The sequence below is a fragment of the Ylistrum balloti genome, unplaced genomic scaffold (assembly GCF_031769215.1).
Source record: "Ylistrum balloti isolate Yb309-2 unplaced genomic scaffold, AGI_CSIRO_Ybal_v1 Utg370042, whole genome shotgun sequence".
NCBI classification, from domain to species: Eukaryota; Metazoa; Mollusca; class Bivalvia; order Pectinida; family Pectinidae; genus Ylistrum; species Ylistrum balloti.
The window spans coordinates 170931-192986 of record NW_026782099.1 but is presented as its reverse complement, the minus strand read 5'-3'; the positions used below and the strand labels follow the sequence as shown (position 1 = coordinate 192986).

At 34.6% G+C, this 22056-nt stretch overlaps 2 protein-coding genes across 2 annotated transcripts; one reads left to right on the top strand and one right to left on the bottom strand.

The window, feature by feature from the left end:
* Positions 1-2: 2 nt before the first annotated feature.
* Positions 3-14515, top strand: LOC132549097 (tubulin-specific chaperone E-like). Its single transcript, XM_060213013.1, has 14 exons — positions 3-183; positions 885-1013; positions 1261-1345; positions 2981-3181; positions 4521-4712; positions 5095-5197; positions 5708-5880; positions 6208-6337; positions 7549-7698; positions 9242-9395; positions 10476-10541; positions 11902-11961; positions 12660-12751; positions 13250-14515. The coding sequence occupies exons 2-14, from the start codon at positions 905-907 to the stop codon at positions 13340-13342; spliced, it is 1608 nt and encodes a 535-aa protein (XP_060068996.1). The 5' UTR covers positions 3-183; positions 885-904; the 3' UTR covers positions 13343-14515.
* Positions 14516-18315: 3800 nt separating this feature from the next.
* On the bottom strand, positions 18316-21791 carry LOC132549055 (arylsulfatase A-like). The gene is made up of 2 exons (XM_060212955.1): positions 21527-21791; positions 18316-19808 (listed from the first exon to the last, which is right to left on the bottom strand). Exons 1-2 carry the CDS (start codon positions 21789-21791, stop codon positions 18316-18318), a joined length of 1758 nt encoding a protein of 585 aa, XP_060068938.1.
* Positions 21792-22056: the final 265 nt, after the last annotated feature.

Here is a 22056-nt window from a genome sequence, read left to right as displayed (position 1 = left end):
TAGCGGTGTTCATGCTCACCGGTACATTTGTCAGGATATTTTTGAATAGGTCCTAGCTTAGCAAGCTTTTTGTCGCGACGACATAAGAAACTGGAGGTGTGGCAGGTCATCTGGGGATCGAGTGACAGACATCGCTAGGGAGTTATGGAAATTTAACATTAATATACCGGTGCATTCTCTTAGGTAAATAAATGTTTGCTTTTAGAGAAAGAAATATATTAAATATACCCTAATCATAAGGAAAATCCAATCTGACAGGAATTTTGGAACATATGGTATATTTTTATGAATACATATATCCATTGTAATCTTTAAAGAAAATATAAATTGACATAAACTTTTGCGCTGAGAGAACTTGTGGGGGTTATCAAAAGGCACATGTAATAATCCTAAAGTAAATGAATGGCAGGTGAAGTCTGTCAAATCCTATTATTTTTATTTATGTCTTCTATGTCTGCCATTAAACTTCCTCCTTTGTCTTCTTGAAGACTATGCAGTGTTAGATGTGTGCAAGTGTCACAGAAACACTTTTGAATCAAAAAGTGTATGGACAATAACAGATTTAAATTGGTTGAAAAGCAAGGGGTTACTTAAGTGCAGCCACACCAGCCTTGAATGCTTCAGTCAGTTTTGCACGATGTTAACAGGTGATTATGGGACTGTCAGATCTAGCAGAAATGTTACTAATCTCTCGGTTTTTTTAATTACAATAAGTTCTCTATTGATCTTCTAAAACATATTGAGCCTGTAATCCCTTCTTCTGGCTCCTAGTGATTGCTGTTGTAGATGCTGTAGCATGTTTCCTTAATTTTGGATTTCAGTCTAATGGAAGACAGTAGTTGCAGCATGGAGAGTAATTTTTACATTAATCCTTTGTATTACAGATTGACTTGGATAAAGAAGGATGGATGTGAATCGTAACGATGGTAGTCTGCTACAGCTAGGAGACAGGATTATCTTTGATGACCACTATGGAACTGTCCGCTACATTGGGGAAATCGCAAGTACAAAAGGTTAGAAATGAACTAAAGCATGGACTGAATGGGATTACTAACAATATATATCTTTTGTTATCATATAATGATTCCCAATGCAAAATATTATGATTTTCCCAATTCTAAGGTAAACACCATTATTTTTCCCAGTTCAAAGGGCCCCCCCGGCCCCTGTCCCAAAATGGGGTGTGAGAGCCCTGATATATATCTTGATTATCATCAATGACGATTATGATTTTCAGTTATTTCATTTTTTTTATTGAAGATTCCTGGATTGGGGTTGAATGGGATGATTCCTCCAGAGGAAAGCACAATGGAACGCATGAAGGCAAACAATACTTCAGCACTAAGTAAGAAATTAATCTACGTTCAATTGAATGCTCTATTAGGCTGCTTACATAGAAGTAGCGCAAGGAGATCATGATTTTATGTGTACACTTAACATGTCAATGTAGAGTACCAGAGACATATATACATCTCCTATCAGGCACTCTACTAGACTACTTACAAAGAACTAGCACAAGGTGACCATGATATAATATAGTACCCAGACTTCTCCCCAAGCTCATTCTTGTAGGTGCAGCACCTATTTCTAAACATCTAATGCCCAGAGCTGTCATTTTACAAAAATGAAACCAAACCAGATTTTTTGCACTGTATCCATTTCACTATTTGATGTATTAGTCACAATGATACATGCAGATTAAAGGGCCACATTTAAACCAAAAATGATTTCTTTCAAATGACATTGTATCATGAAATCAAAACTATTAGGATTTCACAATTTATCTGTTTCATTTCTCACGGTAACCAGTATACAAAATGATAGTGTTGCTAATTATGTACTGCTACGGAATCTGCCTGAGTGGAATTTAAGGTGTATATATACTCAGGAACATGAGCTTAGCAGCTGCAGCTGGTACTGAAGATTTTCTAGGAAGATCCCTGACTGTGCCAAGTGTATAGCAGTAGTAGGATCTGGAAAATTTCATGATAGATAAAATTATAATGTAACACCCTACATCACAGAATTCATTAAGGTATCAGTGACCATGATACAATGATAGTTGTAAAATTCTTTCCAAGATTAAAAGCAGAATTTATTTTTTATGATTTCATATACAATAGTTCCTATCTTATAAAATAAAAAGGTAACTATTTTTTGGTTTGATGTAGTGCTTGATAAGGGATTTATAAAGTGTCAGGAATCAAGAATTTTTCATTTGAATGATAAGTACCTGTGTATCACTATGATTATACTCTTTTGTGATTTTATGTACTGAAGCGTTCCTCACACAGGTCTATTTTTTTCTTGAGAATTTATGACAGACTGTCATATTAGCCCACTATTGACTGATTGTTGCAAAACAAGTGAAGCCCATATATTTCTGATAATTTCAGATACATGGGTGCAATAATATTTTACACTCTTAATCTTTAATTAAAGGAGTGTACCATTTTAGATTTCTAAATTTAATATTATAGTAATATGAATGGCAGTGAAGAAGTACACATGTAAAAAAATATGATGGCCAAGACTGCATCATGCATCTCTATTAATGTTAAATCTTGAAACATTAATGACAACATGCAATATCAGAACAAAATTCATGGCACAATAATTTGGTTTAAGAGATATTTTCTAATAACATGTCTGGAGCAATAAGTAATAAACCTGAACAACTTAATGTTAACTTTTTACATTGACTTCTCTAGCAGTAAATTAAAAATTTGAACATGTATATTTAAACAACAATGACTTCAGAATCACTTTAAGTACAGAATAGAGAAATGATTTGGTGATATATGGAAATCGAAGAAAGCTTCAATTTCACTATTACAAGATTACATCCAAATATTTTGTAATAAATATACAAATGGATGTTAAAATCTTGTATTACTTACTGAAAGTCCAATAACTAGTTGTTAAGGAAAACACAAAAGTCCAAAGTTGGTCAGCTTATAATGAATTATCTCTTTTAAAGTCACCCAACTGGAGGATCTTTTGTCCGTCCAAAAAAGGTAAAGATGGGAGTGAGTTTTTACACCGCCTTCCAGGATCGCTATGGAGAAGAGCAGGGAGAGGAAGCAGGAGTAATTACTTCTGAACTCTTTGTTCTTGACAACAACAAGAAAAAGACAGTAGTGGAAATGGTTGGTGCGAAGTCTGTAAATAAGAAACAGAGGTAAAGTATAAAGGTATCTAATGTAGGTATATTTTATATCTACATCAGTGGTAGTTTGCTTGCTTTTGTCAGAGATAAGATTGTGTTTACTTTAAACTTATAGAATTGTTTACTTAAACAGTCGGAAATATAAAAGAATACTTTTATCAATAACAAGGCTATCCATCTCTGTAAAACTAGGACTTTTGATGCAGGTTTCAATGAAAGTTTATTAGTCAAATTTTGTACTTCTTGGTCCTTTTATGGCGTAAGGATACCATTTCTACACACAGTGGTTGTGCAGGGTTGTATTTACACTATAAAGTGGTTTGAAATTAGAAAATATTTTTGTGAAGTTGATATGGTTGGAATGAAGTCATGCAAAATCATTGATTGAGGTCACTATATCAAAGATCAAGATCAAAGCTCAAAAGTACGGGAATCAAAGGTCAAGGTCAAGTTTTCATCTCCTTACTGGTGAATCTTTAATCATGTGATAAATCAGAGATGATCAGAATAAGATGAAAAGTTGCCTAGCAAAATGTCAAGGTCACTGAATCAAAGACCACGGTAAAGTGAAGTTTACCTCATTATAAACTAAAGTTGAAATGAGGAGATCTGGAATAAATTTCCTAATTCTTTTAGCAAAGTTGAAAAGCTTACTGGCGACAAACAATTAGATATTGGTTTAGCAGGCTAAGTGTTCAATCTTCTAATTAGTGAGTATATTATGATAGCATTATGAAACAAATTTTCTCTTGACTGCAATATCTGTTCTTGTTTACATATTTTATTTGCCTTTGAGATCAAATCAAATAACTGGATTGAATTTTTTTTATCAAACCATACTGCTGTTTTTCCATGTATATGTGGAAATATGTATCCTTGGCTGAAAGAGAATGAAGTAATATTTCATTCAAGAAAGGCCCTTATGTCAAGACAAAGGCCTCACCAAGAGGTCAAATTCGTTATTGGTAACTTTGTTCCAGTCAGCTACTTGTTCACCTTAATGGGCCATGGGAAAATGTCAAAGTTTGGTATTGAAGTACTCCTATAAACTAAAACACTTCTTTATATAGGACTCTACAATTAATGATATATAGATATTACAAAGAGCTGATATGTTAAGTAAAATGACTGAGGTTTGTTGAGATCCAATGCATGAATTGGATTTGAATTATCATACCTATTTCTTGAGAACACTGCTGTGTGTCAGTATATGAAAAACTTATTGTTAGGGACCGTCAGGCCATTAGTTAAGTTTTATATATCCATATGTGATGTCGTGACAGACTGCTTAAGTTTGTATTTTAGAATGTTTTAGTTATTTTACCACTCACCAATACCCTTTTATTTGTAGCCAACTGAACAGCCTTGTAGAAGTTGTAGTGCGTGACATGTCTGTTTATGGTGTCGGCCCACATTCATCTGAGTTAAGGACACATGGCTGTAGTATAGCAGAGCTGGATATGGCCCACAGTCTTTTGCCATCTTGGTCTAAAGTGGCAGCCATCACCGAGTGTCTACCAGGACTGACAAGCCTCAATGTCAGGTATAGTGCCACTGCACTACAAATGTTCCCAATAAACTATGAAAATAGATTCCCAACTATGTAAATAGACTTACATTTAATGAAATGTAGTATTACAGTTGTGCTTCAAATATCAAATTATGAAAATAGACTTATGTCTGAAGAATTATGTAATTAGGCTAGAATCATCTTTTCCAGTCTATAGATCTAAGATCAGTTACAAAGTCACTTTAAGACAGAAAAATCACAATATTTGTGGATGTCATTTGATTAATTGCATATGGATATTGACTGTAAATCATTGCAATGTATATTCTTAGAGTTTATCTGCAGGTAATCAAGTTGGTTTGATGTTTCATCAGTACATATTGCTTATTCTAATACAAATGAAATCATATTTCAGTGAAAACAATCTGGTGTTACCATCTAATCCAACAGAATTGGAATCAGCATTCCCAGGCTTGAAGGTCCTGTTTCTTAATAGGATTACCTACAGCTGGCAACAGGTACACAACATTATCAAGCATGTAAGATAAACGTTTGAATTAATGGATTGCCTGCAGAATTGAGTATTGTATATTTGAAGGTACATTTACAGCCTTGGTTCTCTTGACATGAAAATTTGTTATCCCTTATGATAAAGTATGGAAGAAATACTAACTACTAAGGGTAAGGAATCGCCTCCACATCATATACAAGCGAGGGTCCTAAATTTATTTTTTTCCAGCAAAGATCTTTCAGAGCCACTATTATGTTTAAGTAGCTAAAGATTAACAAATGACTTTGATGAAGTTCTACAGCAACAGAATTACATTGTGGATTTTAGACAAAGTCTTTTGATAACCAGTAACACGGGGACAAATGTCCCTGATGGGGACTTTGATATTGTAGTGACAGGATTGAAGATATTTTGTCTTACACCACTCATGGTCTGAATTGAGTTGCTGTAAAATGTATAGTATATCATACATGCTGTTGTAATGTGTATTTAATGAAGGATTTTTTTCTTGTTACAGATACTGGAATGTAGTCTTATGTTTCCTCTTCTAGAGCAATTACATGTTTGTTTTAATGGCATCACAAATTTATCCAAACCTGAAGGTCACCTACAGAATCTTACCCTCATCAACCTGGAATCTAACAGTGTACAAACATGGTCACAAGTACTTCATCTCAGCCATTTACCCAAGTAAGTAACACCATCAGTATGTCTGTCCTCTTGGTTTTTCATGTGTTAAGTGTTTTAGTGTGCAGCCTTGTAGGCAAACTGTTCTGATATTGTTAAATATCTGTTTTATGGTAATGGAGTAATGTTTGGGATAGTTTTGATAAGATTGATTTTGAATTTTTTTTTTTTTTTTTTGCATTTTCTATTTTTTATGTTTTTAGGTAAATGTGGCATTAATTAAGAGGACATGGAGGTTACAATCAAAAGAAAATGAATTTTAGAAATTATAAATATTCAGGACATTTTTTGCTTGTGTTTGAAATACATGGATTGTTTTTTCTGTTTAAGGCTAGAAAGCCTGATCGTGAGCGACAATCAAATTGACACCATTACGTTCCCTGATGTAGGCTGTGGTGAAACAACACAACACTTCCAAGCCTTGAAGTATCTCTGTATAAACCACAACAATATAGCAGAGGTAAAATACTGTAGAGCACCCATTACTGTTATCCTTTCACGGTGATAAACTGTTATTTATGTCTGTCTTGATTCAGTGTTATCACTCCACCAGGTAAAATACTGCAGAGCACCCATTACTGTTATCCTTTCATGGTGATAAACTGTTACTTATGTCTGTCTTGATTCAGTGTTATCACACCACCAGGTAAAATACTGCAGAGCACCCATTACTGTTATCCTTTTACTGTGATAAACTGTTATTTACGTCTGTCTTGATTCAGTGTTATCACACCACCAGGTAAAATACTGCAGAGCACCCATTACTGTTATCCTTTTACTGTGATAAACTGTTATTTATGTCTGTCTTGATTCAGTGTTATCACACCACCAGGTAAAATACTGCAGAGCACCCATTACTGTTATCCTTTCACGGTGATAAACTGTTACTTATGTCTGTCTTGATTCAGTGTTATCACACCACCAGGTAAAATACTGCAGAGCACCCATTACTGTTATCCTTTCACTGTGATAAACTGTTATTTATTTATGTCTGTCTTGATTCAGTGTTATCACACCACCAGGTAAAATACTGCAGAGCACCCATTACTGTTATCCTTTCACTGTGATAAACTGTTATTTATGTCTGTCTTGATTCAGTGTTATCACACCACCAGGTAAAATACTGCAGAGCACCCATTACTGTTATCCTTTCACTGTGATAAACTGTTATTTATGTCTGTCTTGATTCAGTGTTATCACACCACCTGGTAAAATACTGCAGAGCACCCATTACTGTTATCCTTTCACTGTGATAAACTGTTATTTATGTCTGTCTTGATTCAGTGTTATCACACCACCTTTTTGAAATTGATTTTAGTAAAATACAAAATGTAGCTTCAAGGCTATCTGGACTGTGTATCATGGTCACTCTTACTCTGTACGGGAGATTGACAAACAATGAAATTAATGGTTTATGAATATAATTTTATACTTAATGTTTCTTGGGTAAATGGAAAATATATGTATTTCTTTTGTAGTAATCTTTCCAGAAACACTGATAGTTATTAAGTGTTCAGTCAGAGAATTGACTGACAGGGGATAATCTTTTTTATTTATTGGGACAATGAGTATCAGCTCTAGATACAAGATCCATTAAAACATGGAATCTATTTCATTACTTCTTGTTATCAGAGGCTAAAGACTAATTTAAGCTTTTGTCTTTTCTTGCAGTGGTCTAGTATCAATGAGCTCAATAAAATGAAATGTTTAAAAGAACTGAAGATGATAAAAAATCCACTGTTAGACACAGCTGTACCAGAGACAGTGCGTCAACTCATCGTGGCAAAGATATCAGGTCTGGAGCACTGTAACAGGACAAAGGTATTAATTTCTGTGACAAGTGTGTTATTGATTATTTCTTACTGGCAAATATGAGAACAACTTCCCCAAAACAGGCTCTTGATAACCTTAGGGAAGCTAAGAGATTAGTAGTCCATATGATAATCTTAGGGAAGCTAAGAGATTAGTAGTCCATATGATAATCTTAGTGGAGCTGAGAGATTAGTAGTCCATATGATAACCTTAGTGGAGCTGAGAGATTAGTAGTCCATATGATAATCTTAGGGAAGTTAAGAGATTAGTAGTCCATATGATAATCTTAGTGGAGCTGAGAGATTAGTAGTCCATATGATAACCTTAGTGGAGCTGAGAGATTAGTAGTCCATATGATAATCTTAGGGAAGCTAAGAGATTAGTAGTCCATATGATAATCTTAGTGGAGCTGAGAGATTAGTAGTCCATATGATAATCTTAGTGGAGCTGAGAGATTAGTAGTCCATATGATAATCTTAGTGGAGCTGAGAGATTAGTAGTCCATATGATAATCTTAGGGAAGCTAAGAGATTAGTAGTCCATATGATAATCTTAGTGGAGCTGAGAGATTAGTAGTCCATATGATAATCTTAGGGAAGCTAAGAGATTAGTAGTCCATATGATAATCTTAGGGAAGCTAAGAGATTAGTAGTCCATATGATAATCTTAGGGAAGCTAAGAGATTAGTAGTCCATATGAGAATCTTAGTGGAGCTAAGAGATTAGTAGTCCATATGATAATCTTAGTGGAGCTGAGAGATTAGTAGTCCATATGATAATCTTAGGGAAGCTAAGAGATTAGTAGTCCATATGATAATCTTAATGGAGTTGAGAGATTAGTAGTCCATATGAAAATCTTAGTGGAGCTGAGAGATTAGTAGTCCATATGATAATCTTAGGGAAGCTAAGAGATTAGTAGTCCATATGATAATCTTAGTGGAGCTAAGAGATTAGTAGTCCATATGATAATCTTAGTGGAGCTAAGAGATTAGTAGTCCATATGATAATCTTAGTGGAGCTGAGAGATTAGTAGTCCATATGATAATCTTAGTGGAGCTAAGAGATTAGTAGTCCATATGATAATCTTAGTGGAGCTGAGAGATTAGTAGTCCATATGATAATCTTAGTGGAGCTGAGAGATTAGTAGTCCATATGATAATCTTAGTGGAGCTGAGAGATTAGTAGTCCACTGTGAAAAAATAATAAGAAAGTTTTGGAGAGACAAGTTCTGGTAGAATTGATGTGATTTTGGCAGTACGACGTGTGGAAATAAAAGAAAATAGAGTAAAAATAGATGCCAAAAAGCTTTTACAGTGTAATTACAAAATCAAGTATCAATGATGAAACTTTATGTTGTAATAGCCACAAGTAATTGTGAAAAGAGAAAAACTATATATTATGATAATGGTATAAAAGGAATTCAATAATTGTTCTTGGTTTGAATTAAACTTATTTACTATTTGGTGAAATATATGTACATGATATTAAGTATGTACACTAGGAAGAATCAGTGAATTTATATGTAGATTACACTAAGAAAGTCTTTGTTACAGGTCACTAAGGAGGAGAGACGTGGGGCAGAGATTGACTACCTCAAGAGATTTGGTCAAGTGTGGATTAAGTGTGGGGGTTCACAGGATGAAAATAAAAATCAACCAAGCTCTGACTTCATTAATGAACACCCTCGCTACCAAGAACTTGTCAAAGGTTTGTTATTACAAGAAAACTTTTTAATAAAACAGAACTACTTGAAGGGTTTACACTCCATCCATGTCATTAAGTGCTGGACACTACTGGAGCAGTTTACGCTCCATCCATATCAGAACTACAAGAGAGGTTTACACTCTGTCCATATCAGAACTGCTGGAGGGGTTTACATCCTGTCCATGTCAGAATTACTGGAGGGGTTTGCACTCCATCCATGTCAGAACTACGAGAGAGGTTTACACTCTGTCTATGTCAGAACTACGGGAGAGGTTTACATCCCATCCATATCAGAATTGCTGGAGGGGTTAAATCCCATCCATATCAGAATTACTGGAGGGGTTTACTCTCCATCCATATCAGAATTACTGGAGGGGTTTACTCTCCATCCATGTCAGAATTACTGGAGCAGTTTACGCTCCATCCATGTCAGAATTGCTGGAGGGGTTAAATCCCATCCATGTCAGAATTACTGGAGGGGTTTACTCTCCATCCATGTCAGAATTACTGGAGGGGTTTACTCTCCATCCATGTCAGAATTACTGGAGGGGTTTACTCTCCATCCATGTCAGAATTACTGGAGGGGTTTACACTTCATCCTTGTCAGGACTATGGGAGAGATTTACCGGTACACTCTGTTCATTTCAGAACTGCTGGAGGGGTTTACATCCCGTCCATTTCAGAACTGCTGGAGGGGATTACATCCATCCATATGCTACCCTCTCTATTCTTTATTTCTTTGATACTTTCATTCCAAAGTTTGTCAAAGATGGAAGAGTGGTGTTATTAAATTTAGGTCATTGTGACTTGAGTCTGTACTCTTTTGAGGTAAAACTTGTTATGACTTTAATGATGATATCACACCTTAGTTTAATCAAAGTGTTGTATATTTTTTGCATTTTTGTTGATTTATGCAGACTTAATGTAATAAAAGATGCAAAAATGTTCACAGCTTAATTAAAAAAACAACCAACATCAGGAATGAATTTGAACATACAAAGTAACAGGTGTTTTGAAGTTGATGTATTGTTTAAAGCATATTATCTCTTTAACGCTGCATTCAGCTTGTATTTCATATTACAGTGTATGGACCGCCTGAAAATTCCGAGATGCAACAGAAAGAAAAATCCCTTAAAGACAGCCTGATCAGTATCCTTTTGTTACCATTCTGACCATTTGTCTGGCAGTCAGGTCAGGCTCTGTTCAAGCTGCTGGCATGAGCATTCTGATGACGATGTGTTCCTGCTTTAAAAATCACTCACCAGGATAAGTCCCTTATCTTTGAGGTGTTCTTTGTTATAAGCCCACCATCATCAAACCGCCCTTCATCCATGGTCTGTCATTCATAAACAAACCTTGTCATCATGATTTTTTGAGAAGTACTGGTTGGATCTTTCTTATGTTGTTTTCTATTGTTCCTTGTTGTGCCCTATTGGTTTTTAGACTGATCAGATAGCTGAAATGGCAGGTGGCCATCTTTTATAATGAATATACGGATCGATCCTTCACAAATTTTACATGAAGGTTTCCATTTTTCCCAAGGTGTGACATACTGGTTAGAAAGAAATTGATCAGAAAAACAAAATGGCTGATAGGCAACCATCATTGATTTGACAATGAAAAATTGTTATTGACATTTCTTCTGAGGAATTTTCAAAAGAGAAAAGAAGGGAAAAGATCTAACTTTTCACGAACAAAACAAATGCTAAGCAATAGTAGGCACCTATATCCTTCTTGGATCTCTTGTCTGGTGTCTATTCTGAAGAATTAAGCATAATTAAACTCAGTTTTCTCGAGATATCTTCTGTGTGGTAAAAACAAATTGCAATCTTGTTTGAGCTCATGGAATGGTGTTTGATCTAATTTAGGAAACTTACAAAAATTGTAACTGATTTTTAGTATCAAGACTACTAGAATTATTTATTCTTTGTTGATATGTTGTACAAATACAAAGAGTAATTGTGTGATGCCATGCTACACAATGACATGGGTGATTGCATGTTGCTATGATACACAATGACAAGGGTAATTGTGTGTTGCTTTGATAAACAATGGCAAGGGTAATTGTGTGTTGCTATGATACACAATGACTTTGGGTAATTGTGTGTTGCTATGATACACAATGGCATTGGGTAATTGTGTGTTGCTATGATACACAGTGACAATGGGTAATTTTGTGTTGCTGTGATACGCGATGACAATGGGTAATTTTGTGTTGCTGTGATACACAATGACAATGGGTTATTGTGTGTTGCTGTGATACGCGATGACAATGGGTAATTGTGTGTTGCTATGATACACAATGACAATGGGTAATTTTGTGTTGCTGTGATACACAATGACAATGGGTAATTTTGTGTTACTGTGATGTGCAATGACATTGAGTAATTTTGTGTTTCTATGGTATACAATGACTTTGAATAAAGCTGTATTATTATGGTACACAATGATATTTGGTGTATAATTCTGTATTGCTATAGATTCATGAAGGTTCTTTAACTAGACACAGCTGTTACAATAACCAGTCCTTATGATCCTGCCTCGGGTTCCAAACAGAAGAAAATCCCTGGTAAGATACGATACAGTTACATTGTGATATAACAAATCCAGCTTGATACAATTTTAAAAAATCATGGTACCGATAGAATCCATAGCTTCCCAGTTTTCATCCTTTACAGTGTATGGTAGTTTGTGTAGCAACATTTACTGTTATGATAAATTCTTCCTTATGCAGTGATCTGATTAACGCCAAATCTTAACTCACTGCCATATTTTTTACGGAGAGCGTTGTAGTGAATTCAGCTATGGCTTTAATCAGATTGTCTCAAACATCTTGTGAAGGTGCAATTTTTAGCTTCAAAAAGCATCATCATGGTATAAAATAAGGCTGTATATTGGAGCTAGTTTTTTGGAAGGGTTTAAGACAATGCACAACCAAAAAAAGCAGCAACAAATTTGAACACCAAACACATTCTGTGCTAAGTTAAAATCCTTTTCCACTGTTATCTTTAGACATGGACAGTGAAATGATACCATATTTAATATAAAGAAAAGTATTAACTATACTATTGTTCTATAATCTGTGTATACTTGATGATTAAACTGAGAGTATTGCTACATGTAATATTGCTATTTAAGAAAGAAATAACATTATAATGCAAGATGATAGATGACCCATGGTAAATATTGCAGGGATCACTGACATTAGATAGAGATGAAGTTTTAAAGGATGAAATCTCAGGGAAATTTCTATTGTGTCATTTACAGGGACAATGACAGTACAGAAACTCAAGTCTTTGATCCAGAAGCTTTTCAAATGGTATGATAGAGAGTTACAACTCTCCTACGAAACAAAAAAGGTACTTACCTCATCCATGACCAGTTTCTCAGATAAGAAAGATTGTCAGACTATTTAGATATCTGTTGAAGTTTTTAACAATTAATTGAGAAGTACATGTTTTTTTATCCCACAGAATTATTGTTGTTTGAAAAATTTATTATCTTGAAAAATGAAAAACATATTAAGTATAAAATCAAAATGGTAAAATAATACAATCAAAAGGGTAAATCTGGCAATGTACCCGTCTACAGAATTAGATTTTAAGTCCATAGTTAAATGAGAGGTGAATGAGTTGAGAAGGGAAATAAGCTAGGAAAAAACTTGACAACAATTCTGAAGTGGAACTCTTTATCATTACATCTGACGTTGTATTACTAATTGTATTATTAGTTAGGACTAGATGTACACCAAGGGGCAGTCCAATCAAAAAATGTCTTCTAAACAAAACCTTGGTGTGAGATATTCTTCAAACTTCAGTTTTGTTATCACCCTTTTGATTATTCTTTTCTTTTTGCAGATGAAACATGTTGAAGTAGAATTTGACAATGATCTTCGATCAATAGGCTTTTATTCTATTGAGCCTGGAGACACAATACTTGTGCGATGGTAATCTGACACTTTACAAATGTGATACTTAAAATAATTGAACACATCGTACAATGTTATATTGAGGATATCATCCAAGTGTTATTACTGCAGACATCATAAAGTGTGATTACCAGGACATTATACCAGTGTGATTACCGAGACATTTTACCAGTGTGTAGGTAATTGCTAGAGAAACAATGCAAGTGTGATGTCAAGATCTGAAGACATATGTACATCTTCAAAATCTAATTATTCTGTTCCCAATATACTTGTCTGGCCAACACACATGGAACATGTTATAATATAATCGAAGGCTTACAGCTGCTTGTCATTGGATTTAATCTAGATGCTTTGGAATTAATGTAGATATCTGTACTTTAGATTTAACTGAGATATCTGTACTCAGATATAACTGAGATATCTGTACTTTAGATATAACTTAGATATCTGTTCTTTAGATATAACTGAGATATCTGTACTTTAGATTTAACTGAGATATCTGTACTTTAGATTTAACTGAGATATCTGTACTTTAGATATAACTGAGATATCTGTACTTTAGATTTAACTGAGATATCTGTACTTTGTATCTAACTGAGATATCTGTACTTTGAAGTATAGGAGCTGCATCAACATCAAGACCAGTTAATTTTACAATTGTATTACTATGTCAGTTCTCTTGGTATCAGAGAGATCACAGATATGTACAGAGAGTGGATTGTGAGACCGGTTCAATATTGTTAACAGAACCTTCTGATTTTGAAGATGTGACAGGGTGTGTGATAATCACACATCAGAACAAGTGAACTACATGAAAGTTTGTTTGCTATAGAAGTATGAAGGTTGTTGGTATGAATCAGATTAATTGTGTTTCATCTTAATAATTAAAAGGAAAGTTTGACTATTAATGTTGTTCTTCATATCATTCTGGAAATGTTTTAACACATGCATGTATATATATGGAGTAATGAAATAAGTGATTGATAAACCTTTATTTGCTTTGTTATATATGTACTTCCTGCATATTTTCCCTTCCTTAGTTGACTAACATATATTCTATTATACAATGTATTTCAGTTGGGTGTACTCTCTTGAATTTTATTAATTCTAGATTTCAGTAATTAATAAAACAAAGAAACTCCTGACATTTAAACTTTTTCTCTCCGTGTGTATTTTTGAACACCAGTTGTTTATATAGCGTATTTTTTTTTTTTTTTACTTTTGATGTAATTTTCCGTTTTGCTAAGAAGACAAAACTAAAATCTAGGCTAAAGTCTTATATCTAAACAGCAATACATCTTTATTTAAGAACAAATTTAACTCTAAACAAAAAGGTAAAGTTATGTGCATGTTTCCCATTTACAGTTCCCTGAAGACTTTTAAAACAGTCATGATACCTATTTAAAATATCTTTCACATTTTGCTGAAACTAGACAAAATCCATTATATCTGTGGAGTAGAATGTTTTCTTACATTGATGATAAAGAAGTGCCTCTTATTATTTAATTGCCAGTTCCTTTACCATTACAGGAAAACCTCTTTGATAGATTTTACTGGGATAGTGGTATCACTTCTAAGAAATTTCCTGCTTCTGTACTGATACAGGAAAACAGCTTCATGGTTATTTCTGTCCTATTGTTATCTTCGTGAAACACGTTTGCAACAGATATGAAATGATAATTTGGGTTCCATGGGGATGTGCGTCTGTCCACCCAAGGGCTTTTCCAGGTTATAACTTCAAAACTGTTCAACTCAACTCAACGAAAACATTCTGTATATATATGATTGACAACTTCTCATTTTTTATATTTTTTCTATGGAAACATAGTCAAAAAACAAAATATTAGTGTTAACTTTCTTTTATGAACTGCAACTTCGAAACCATTCCACTCAACCCCACATAACTTTCTGTATAAATGCCCAGGTACATATATTTGGGTTTTATACCAGCAGCTGGGGATAATGCCACACTTGGCGACTCCTTTGTTGTATCATTACCGGGAAATTTCTTGCTACTGTACCAATACAAGAAAACAGCCTCATGGTTATTTCTCTCATATTGCAGTATCACTTATGCAATATGATGAATGTTTTCCTTGTTTGTCATCTTCGATACTCCACAGGTTATGCTCGCTATCCCTCTCTGCATCTCTGGATCATTTCATGACAAAACTGAAGGTTCCATGTGTAAGACTTTAGATAAGCCGAGAAGCCTAGTTTTATCCTTCAATGTGCATCAAACAAATCTCAAGGTTGCAAGGCAGTATGTTGTTTTAGTGTTGAAGTTGGATGTTGCTCCTTTGTAATCTTAAAAGAAGCTCATCAATCTGTGACCGGCCAGGAAATGTTTCAGGGTTGCAGAGAGCAATAGTGATTGTAACCCCTGGAGTATCGAGGTTGCCTTTTAGTTAAAATACTATATATTGACTGGTCATGAACTGAATACTTTGTGTGGAAGGAAAAGAATTACTCTGTAAAGATCTTGTGATATTTGTTTCCTTACAGTGAGTTTGTAGTCAGGGATTCAGATACCATCTTCACTGTTATCCATGACTGTGACACTGAAGTGAATGTGGGAGTCATTATAAGACGGATTGAATGATATATCTTATGTAATATATGTCTGTGATTATTGTATGAAATAGATGTATGTACACTGTAAAAAGAAAGAAAAGCTGCCCACTGCTGTGTCAAAGTAATCTTAACTTAATACAAGGCATAAGTACTTTTAACGTGCTTGTTAAAGTTGAAATCTCAATGTTGTTACAATCTGTTGAAACTTAAGTGCTATACATTAAAGGATGATAATTAAAAGATAGTAAACCACACATGATTGTAGACTTGATGTGTCACCACTGAAATGATGAATTTTGACATTCCTGTGTTCTGACTAATCTCTGCCAGAGTAATGCATCTGATTGCTCATTTTCTATCACTAGCTGTGGTTATATGATAAACTTATTTTATTTCAAGACAATAATGATACATTTATATCGACTACTCATACTATTTACTCTATTAGCCAAGATGCAAGTACCTTAGAAAACCAACAGATGACTTTTCATGAATGATTGGAAAAACAAAAACTTGTCACGTGGAGGTAGGTGGGTGAAACTAGCTATAGATGATTATCATCCTTTTGAAGGTCACAGGTCAGCTGGTTGTTATGCTCCCCAGAATTTTTTTTTTTTCTGAGCATATAGTTGCCTGTCTTTCCATAACTTTGCCAATCGTTTACTTGGTCAATACATTGGTCATACTTAGATGATGTGCAGTGTACCAAAGTTAGGGCCTTCAACCTCTTGCTTACAGAGTTATTGCCCTTTGACAAAGGTTCAAGATGACCTATGGTCATTGTGGACCATGCATAAACTTTCCATTCAAATGACTTCTCAATAACTAGAAGGTTCTGAGTACTGATATTGGACCTGTAGCTGTGTTTCGTGCAATGTCAAGCGCTGTGCGTAAACATTCTGTTCAAATGACTTTTTCTCAATAACCAGAAGGCTCTGGGTACTGATTTTGGATCCTTAGCATGATGGGATGAAGGGCTTCCAAGTTTGTTCATATCATTGATCGTGACCCATTTTCAAGGTCACAGGTGTCAAATATGTCAAAATCTTTACATGACTTCTTCTGATTAACCAACAGACTTAGGATGCTGATAGTGGGTTTGTGGCATGCTTGGATGAAAGGTTACCAATTTTGTTCATATGACTGGCATTTCCTCTTTTTAAAGGTCACAGGGGTAAAATGTGTTAAAATTTTCAAACGATTTCTTCTCAATAACGAAAGGTGCAGACTGTTGATATTGGTTTTTTGATATAAGTAGATGAAGGGCTACCAATTTGTTCAAATAATTGACCTTGATCCATATTCAAGATTTCTTTTCTTAGGTGAGTTGAGGTCAAAAAATTCTTTTTCAACTGGCAATAGGTTAGGAATAATGGCATTTGTGTAGTAGCATGTATTAAGAATATGATTTTAAGTTTAGAGAAAATGTTCTTATGAACCAACAATGTCTTTTTTGAAAGCTGTAGAGTAGTTGAGCAATTCATTTTAATCATATTTAGTCTCTTTCATATATACCAGTACGTTTTTATAGTCAGATGCTCGTTAAGGCTCGTGATCCTCTTATTGAAGTTTTTTGTCAAGAGCATAAGTTTGTGGGCATTTAGATTAGGATACTGAAACTTTTTGTGTATACATTAGTCTTACTAGGACAATGTACAGGTTACCAAATTCAGGGCCTGCAACTCTTTAATTACAAAATCTTTGCCTTTGTTAAAATTTTATGTCTGGATCACAACCTTACTCTCCTTTAAAGTAGAATAATGACACTTGGTTTGTACATAGGTCTTCCTAAGTCTTTTTGCAATGTAACAAATATAAGACCTGAAACCCCCTTATAAACAGAATCATTTGTTACAAATCTTTGTTCAATTAAGTTTTGCATGGAGCATTCATCAGTTTTACTGATACTCTATTTGATGTAAGACCAGATATACCTGTCATTTATAGGTAGTCTTCAAAACAAAATCAAAAGGATAAAATAGAATAGCAGGGATAACTATGAGAAAGATGACCAAAATACTACAGGCTTAGAATATAGATCTCTTCTGTATGGGCTGAACTAACTTGGACAGGTGGCATAAGCTGATGATGTAAATAACAATAGATGATAATAATATATATATAATAAACAAACCTTTCATCTAGGCATGGGTGTTATACAGGAATGTTGTAATGATTGAGACATCTGATATATGGTTGTTTTCATTCATAACATTCCTTTCTAAATAATTGGTTGTATATTGTTCATTATATTTAAAAATAATTGTATATATAATTACTATAAATAAATGTAGTACACATTTTAATAAGAAGAGAAATCTAACATTCAAACAATAGATTCAAACAATAGATTCAAACCATAGATTCAAACAATAGATTCAAACAATAGATACTTTGTTGAGGTCCATGAAGCTTAGAACATTATGGTAATAATGAATTGAAATTTTCTTCATAGTCAAGTTCTTTGTGACAGAATAAGAAATTACTTGTAGTACATGGAAAATTCCAGGGATATGGTATTTTATCAAACTGTGATGTTTTAGATATATCCAAACCACTAGTGCCTATCATGAGGTTAGAGTGTGCCATCTCTAGTTGTATATTGTACAGTAGTCCTGCATGATCCTTGACAGACAAGGCCACTGTCTCACCAGGATCAGCAGTAATGTTATAGATCTTAGGTGTTTTTGGAGACTTGCAATCCTTCTCCAAGCTACAGTCTACGAAGTGGACCTTCATGTCCCCAGCAGTAACTGCCCAGTCCGACTTAGGATTAATAAGGTCACACACATGGAATAAAGTACTGTGAATTGCAGTAGGCTTTTGTTTAGGATTTTTAAACAATGATGTAAGACTTTCACCATCAAACTTTTTGAATTGATATTTCTTTTTTATATTTGTTATATCAATCACTGTTGGGAATATATCGAGGACAGAAGTAACAACATCTGTTTCCATACCAGCATTGATATGTCCTGGCCATCTGATCATAGCTGGAATGTGAATTCCACCCTCATAAGATGAACCTTTTTCACCCTTTAAAGTGATTTTTTGTTTGTCACGATGGAGAACCTTTTGTCCAACCATGCTGTTGTGAATTTGATTTCCAGTAAATATGTCTGTGAATTGTGGTCCATTATCTGACAAAAATATTACAACAGTTTCATTTGATATACCTTCCATTTCTAGGGTTTGTAGTATCTTTCCAACACTCCAGTCTACTTCTAAAACTGCATCATAATATGGACTTATTCCTGACTTGTTCTTGAACTGCTCTGAGGAAAAGGCTGGATATTTTGGTTGTAAATATGAAACCATTAAAAAGAAAGTTTTTGATCGTCGATACTTGAGATAATTAACAGCCTCGAGGGTAAGACGCTGTGTCATTTTGTTGTCCTGATAGGGTTGTTCAGTAACCTCATTGTCTCTGTACAGTATACAGCTGCTTGGAGACAAGGGACCCATCCAACAGTACATCCTCAACACTAGCAATGACAAGCTTCCTATTGTTATCAAAAGGATCAAAGATGCTTCCCTTCTGACTCCAAAGATTCTTGGAAGTATACAAGCCAGAGCCACAGAAGCGATCACAATCTGATTCTGGCGCAAGAGCAGGAGGAAGAAATCCCAATCTGTAAACCTGAACATTGTGTTTGAACTGCATCCTGGACTGTGTGACATTGGTGTCCCGTAAAATGACATAAATCCTATACTTCCTGGGAGATATTCTCCATGGCTACCTGCACCGAGATCCCATCTACCCATGAAAGCTGTCTGATATTTCATGGAAGGAGAGGCATACAGCGATGCAATGTTAGGAACTTGTGCAGACAAACCTCCAGACTGTGCAGGGCTCCAGAATGAAGACCATCCAAGTGATCCTTTGCCAAGTCCCTTTCTTACAGGATACATCCCTAGTGATCACAACATAAAATAAAAAATGATGATAAACAAAACAAGCCAGCAACCATATTGCAAAACTGATCATTACACTATAGTTTGTGAAAGGTAACATGAATCACCTTGGTCACTAAGAGGTTTGATCATTACACTATAGTTTCTGAAAGGTAACGTAAATCATCTTGGTCACTAAGAGGTTTGATCATTACATTATAGTTTCTGAAAGGTAACGTAAATCATCTTGGTCACTAAGAGGTTTGATCATTACATTATAGTTTCTGAAAGGTAACATGAATCACCTCGGTCACTAAGAGGTTTGATCATAACATTATAGTTTCTGAAAGGTAACATGAATCACCTCGGTCACTAAGAGGTTTGATCATTACACTATAGTTTCTGAAAGGTAACATGAATCACCTTGGTCACTAAGAGGTTTGATCATAACATATAGTTTCTGAAAGGTAACATGAATCACCTTGGTCACTAAGAGGTTTGATCATAACATTATAGTTTCTGAAAGGTAACATGAATCACCTCGGTCAATAAGAGGTTTGATCATTACACTATAGTTTCTGAAAGGTAACATGAATCACCTTGGTCACTAAGAGGTTTGATCATTACACTATAGTTTCTGAAAAGTAACATGAATCACCTCGGTCACTAAGAGGTTTGATCATTACATTATATTTTCTGAAAGGTAACGTAAATCATCTTGGTCACTAAGAGGTTTGACCATTACATTATAGTTTCTGAAAGGTAACGTAAATCATCTTGGTCACTAAGAGGTTTGATCATTACACTATAGTTTCTGAAAGGTAACTCAAAACACCTTTTCTCCTATAAAATGTTGAGATAACACTTTTGATCTGATGGTTCCAACACCGATCTTTACAATAATAATATACAGGAAGTATATAAGGTATAATGTTGGTGGCACACTGCCGTTAGTGATAAATTGAAAATTTTAAATAATTTTTCCACAAACTATAGATAATAATCTGAATTCTGTTCTGTGATTCTGATGTATGGACTGAAGAAAGTTATTCACATTATAACATACTGTTCAACTGCAACAAGTGAAGTTTTTTTTTATAACATTAGATATATGTGAAGTTTAGTATACTACACTAGATGTAACTATATATACTCACCTTCCATCCTCCCATCCCCATCACCAACCCATCCCCATTCTATTATATCCATTTAATGTACCATAATCACACAATATAAACCAGCTTGTAATAATTTGTATTGTTGTTATATTTATCAATGCCACCTCCCCCACCAACACACACTCACACACCGAGAGTATATCAAAGCATCCCCCACCCCACTTATGACTTTTGTGATGTAATGCGTCAATGTGTGCATGCATTTTTGATAACATTATATACAAGATAACTCACCAAAGTCTACACATGATTGGAAATCACCCAAGACCATTGCTTGAATGTAAACCTTTGGACAAAATATCTCGCAAATACCTTTTCACAAATTTTATTCATATTCAAACCACAGCATCACTCCCATCAAGGTCACATTTAAAGACTTTCTAATTTACCAAATCGAATTTCACTCTCTTCCGTTTCAGATAGATTTGAAATGCTAACATTGCAAAATGCTCCTTTGTGGAGTTACTGCCCTTGTAACATGTACTATAAATACAAGATCCCTTTTCAAACGCGATCTCCGACCATTTTGTAACGAACAATTGGTGAGTAAACATCAATACCTGATATAAGTGCTGCCATAGTTCCTGAGTCTGACGACATAGAGTACATTCTGTTTAATTTCAGTCCATCCTCTGCTAAACTATCAAGATTTTTTGTTCTGACCGCTCGGCTTCCGTAACAACTTAAATCTCCGATGCTCAAGTCGTCCGCTATTAGTATTATGACGTTTGGTTTAGTATTTCCAGTGGCTGCACTTGTAAAAAACAGATGAAAAAGTATTCCTAACACCTCGGCTACAAAGGCAAATGCGTATTTTTGCTGCATTTTTACTATTTTAAAACACGCACGTACTTGTTAGTCGAAACCGAAAATAAAACCGGAAGTTTACTTCGAACATGATAGCCAGCGTGAAATTGCGAACAATAAAGAAAAGTGTTTAAAAAGTTGAATGAAGACATATTACTTCTTTTTGTATACATACTGAATAAAATTTATCATTTTCTTATGTTTGCAATTAGATTTGTCTTGATGAAAATTCAAAACACTTCAAAAGAATCACGAGTGCATCGTATGAATAGCAACTATAATA

Bases quoted from the DNA above. Each gene is read 5' to 3' on its own strand.
- LOC132549097 (XM_060213013.1), top strand. From the start codon at position 905: ATGGATGTGAATCGTAACGATGGTAGTCTGCTACAGCTAGGAGACAGG. The intron at 1,346-2,980 runs GTAAGAAATTAA...TCTCTTTTAAAG, and splicing joins AAACAATACTTCAGCACTAA to TCACCCAACTGGAGGATCTT. The intron at 5,881-6,207 runs GTAAGTAACACC...TTTCTGTTTAAG, and splicing joins CATCTCAGCCATTTACCCAA to GCTAGAAAGCCTGATCGTGA.
- LOC132549055 (XM_060212955.1), bottom strand. From the start codon at position 21,791: ATGCAGCAAAAATACGCATTTGCCTTTGTAGCCGAGGTGTTAGGAATA. The intron at 19,809-21,526 runs GTATTGATGTTT...TGTGATCACTAG, and splicing joins TATGGCAGCACTTATATCAG to GGATGTATCCTGTAAGAAAG.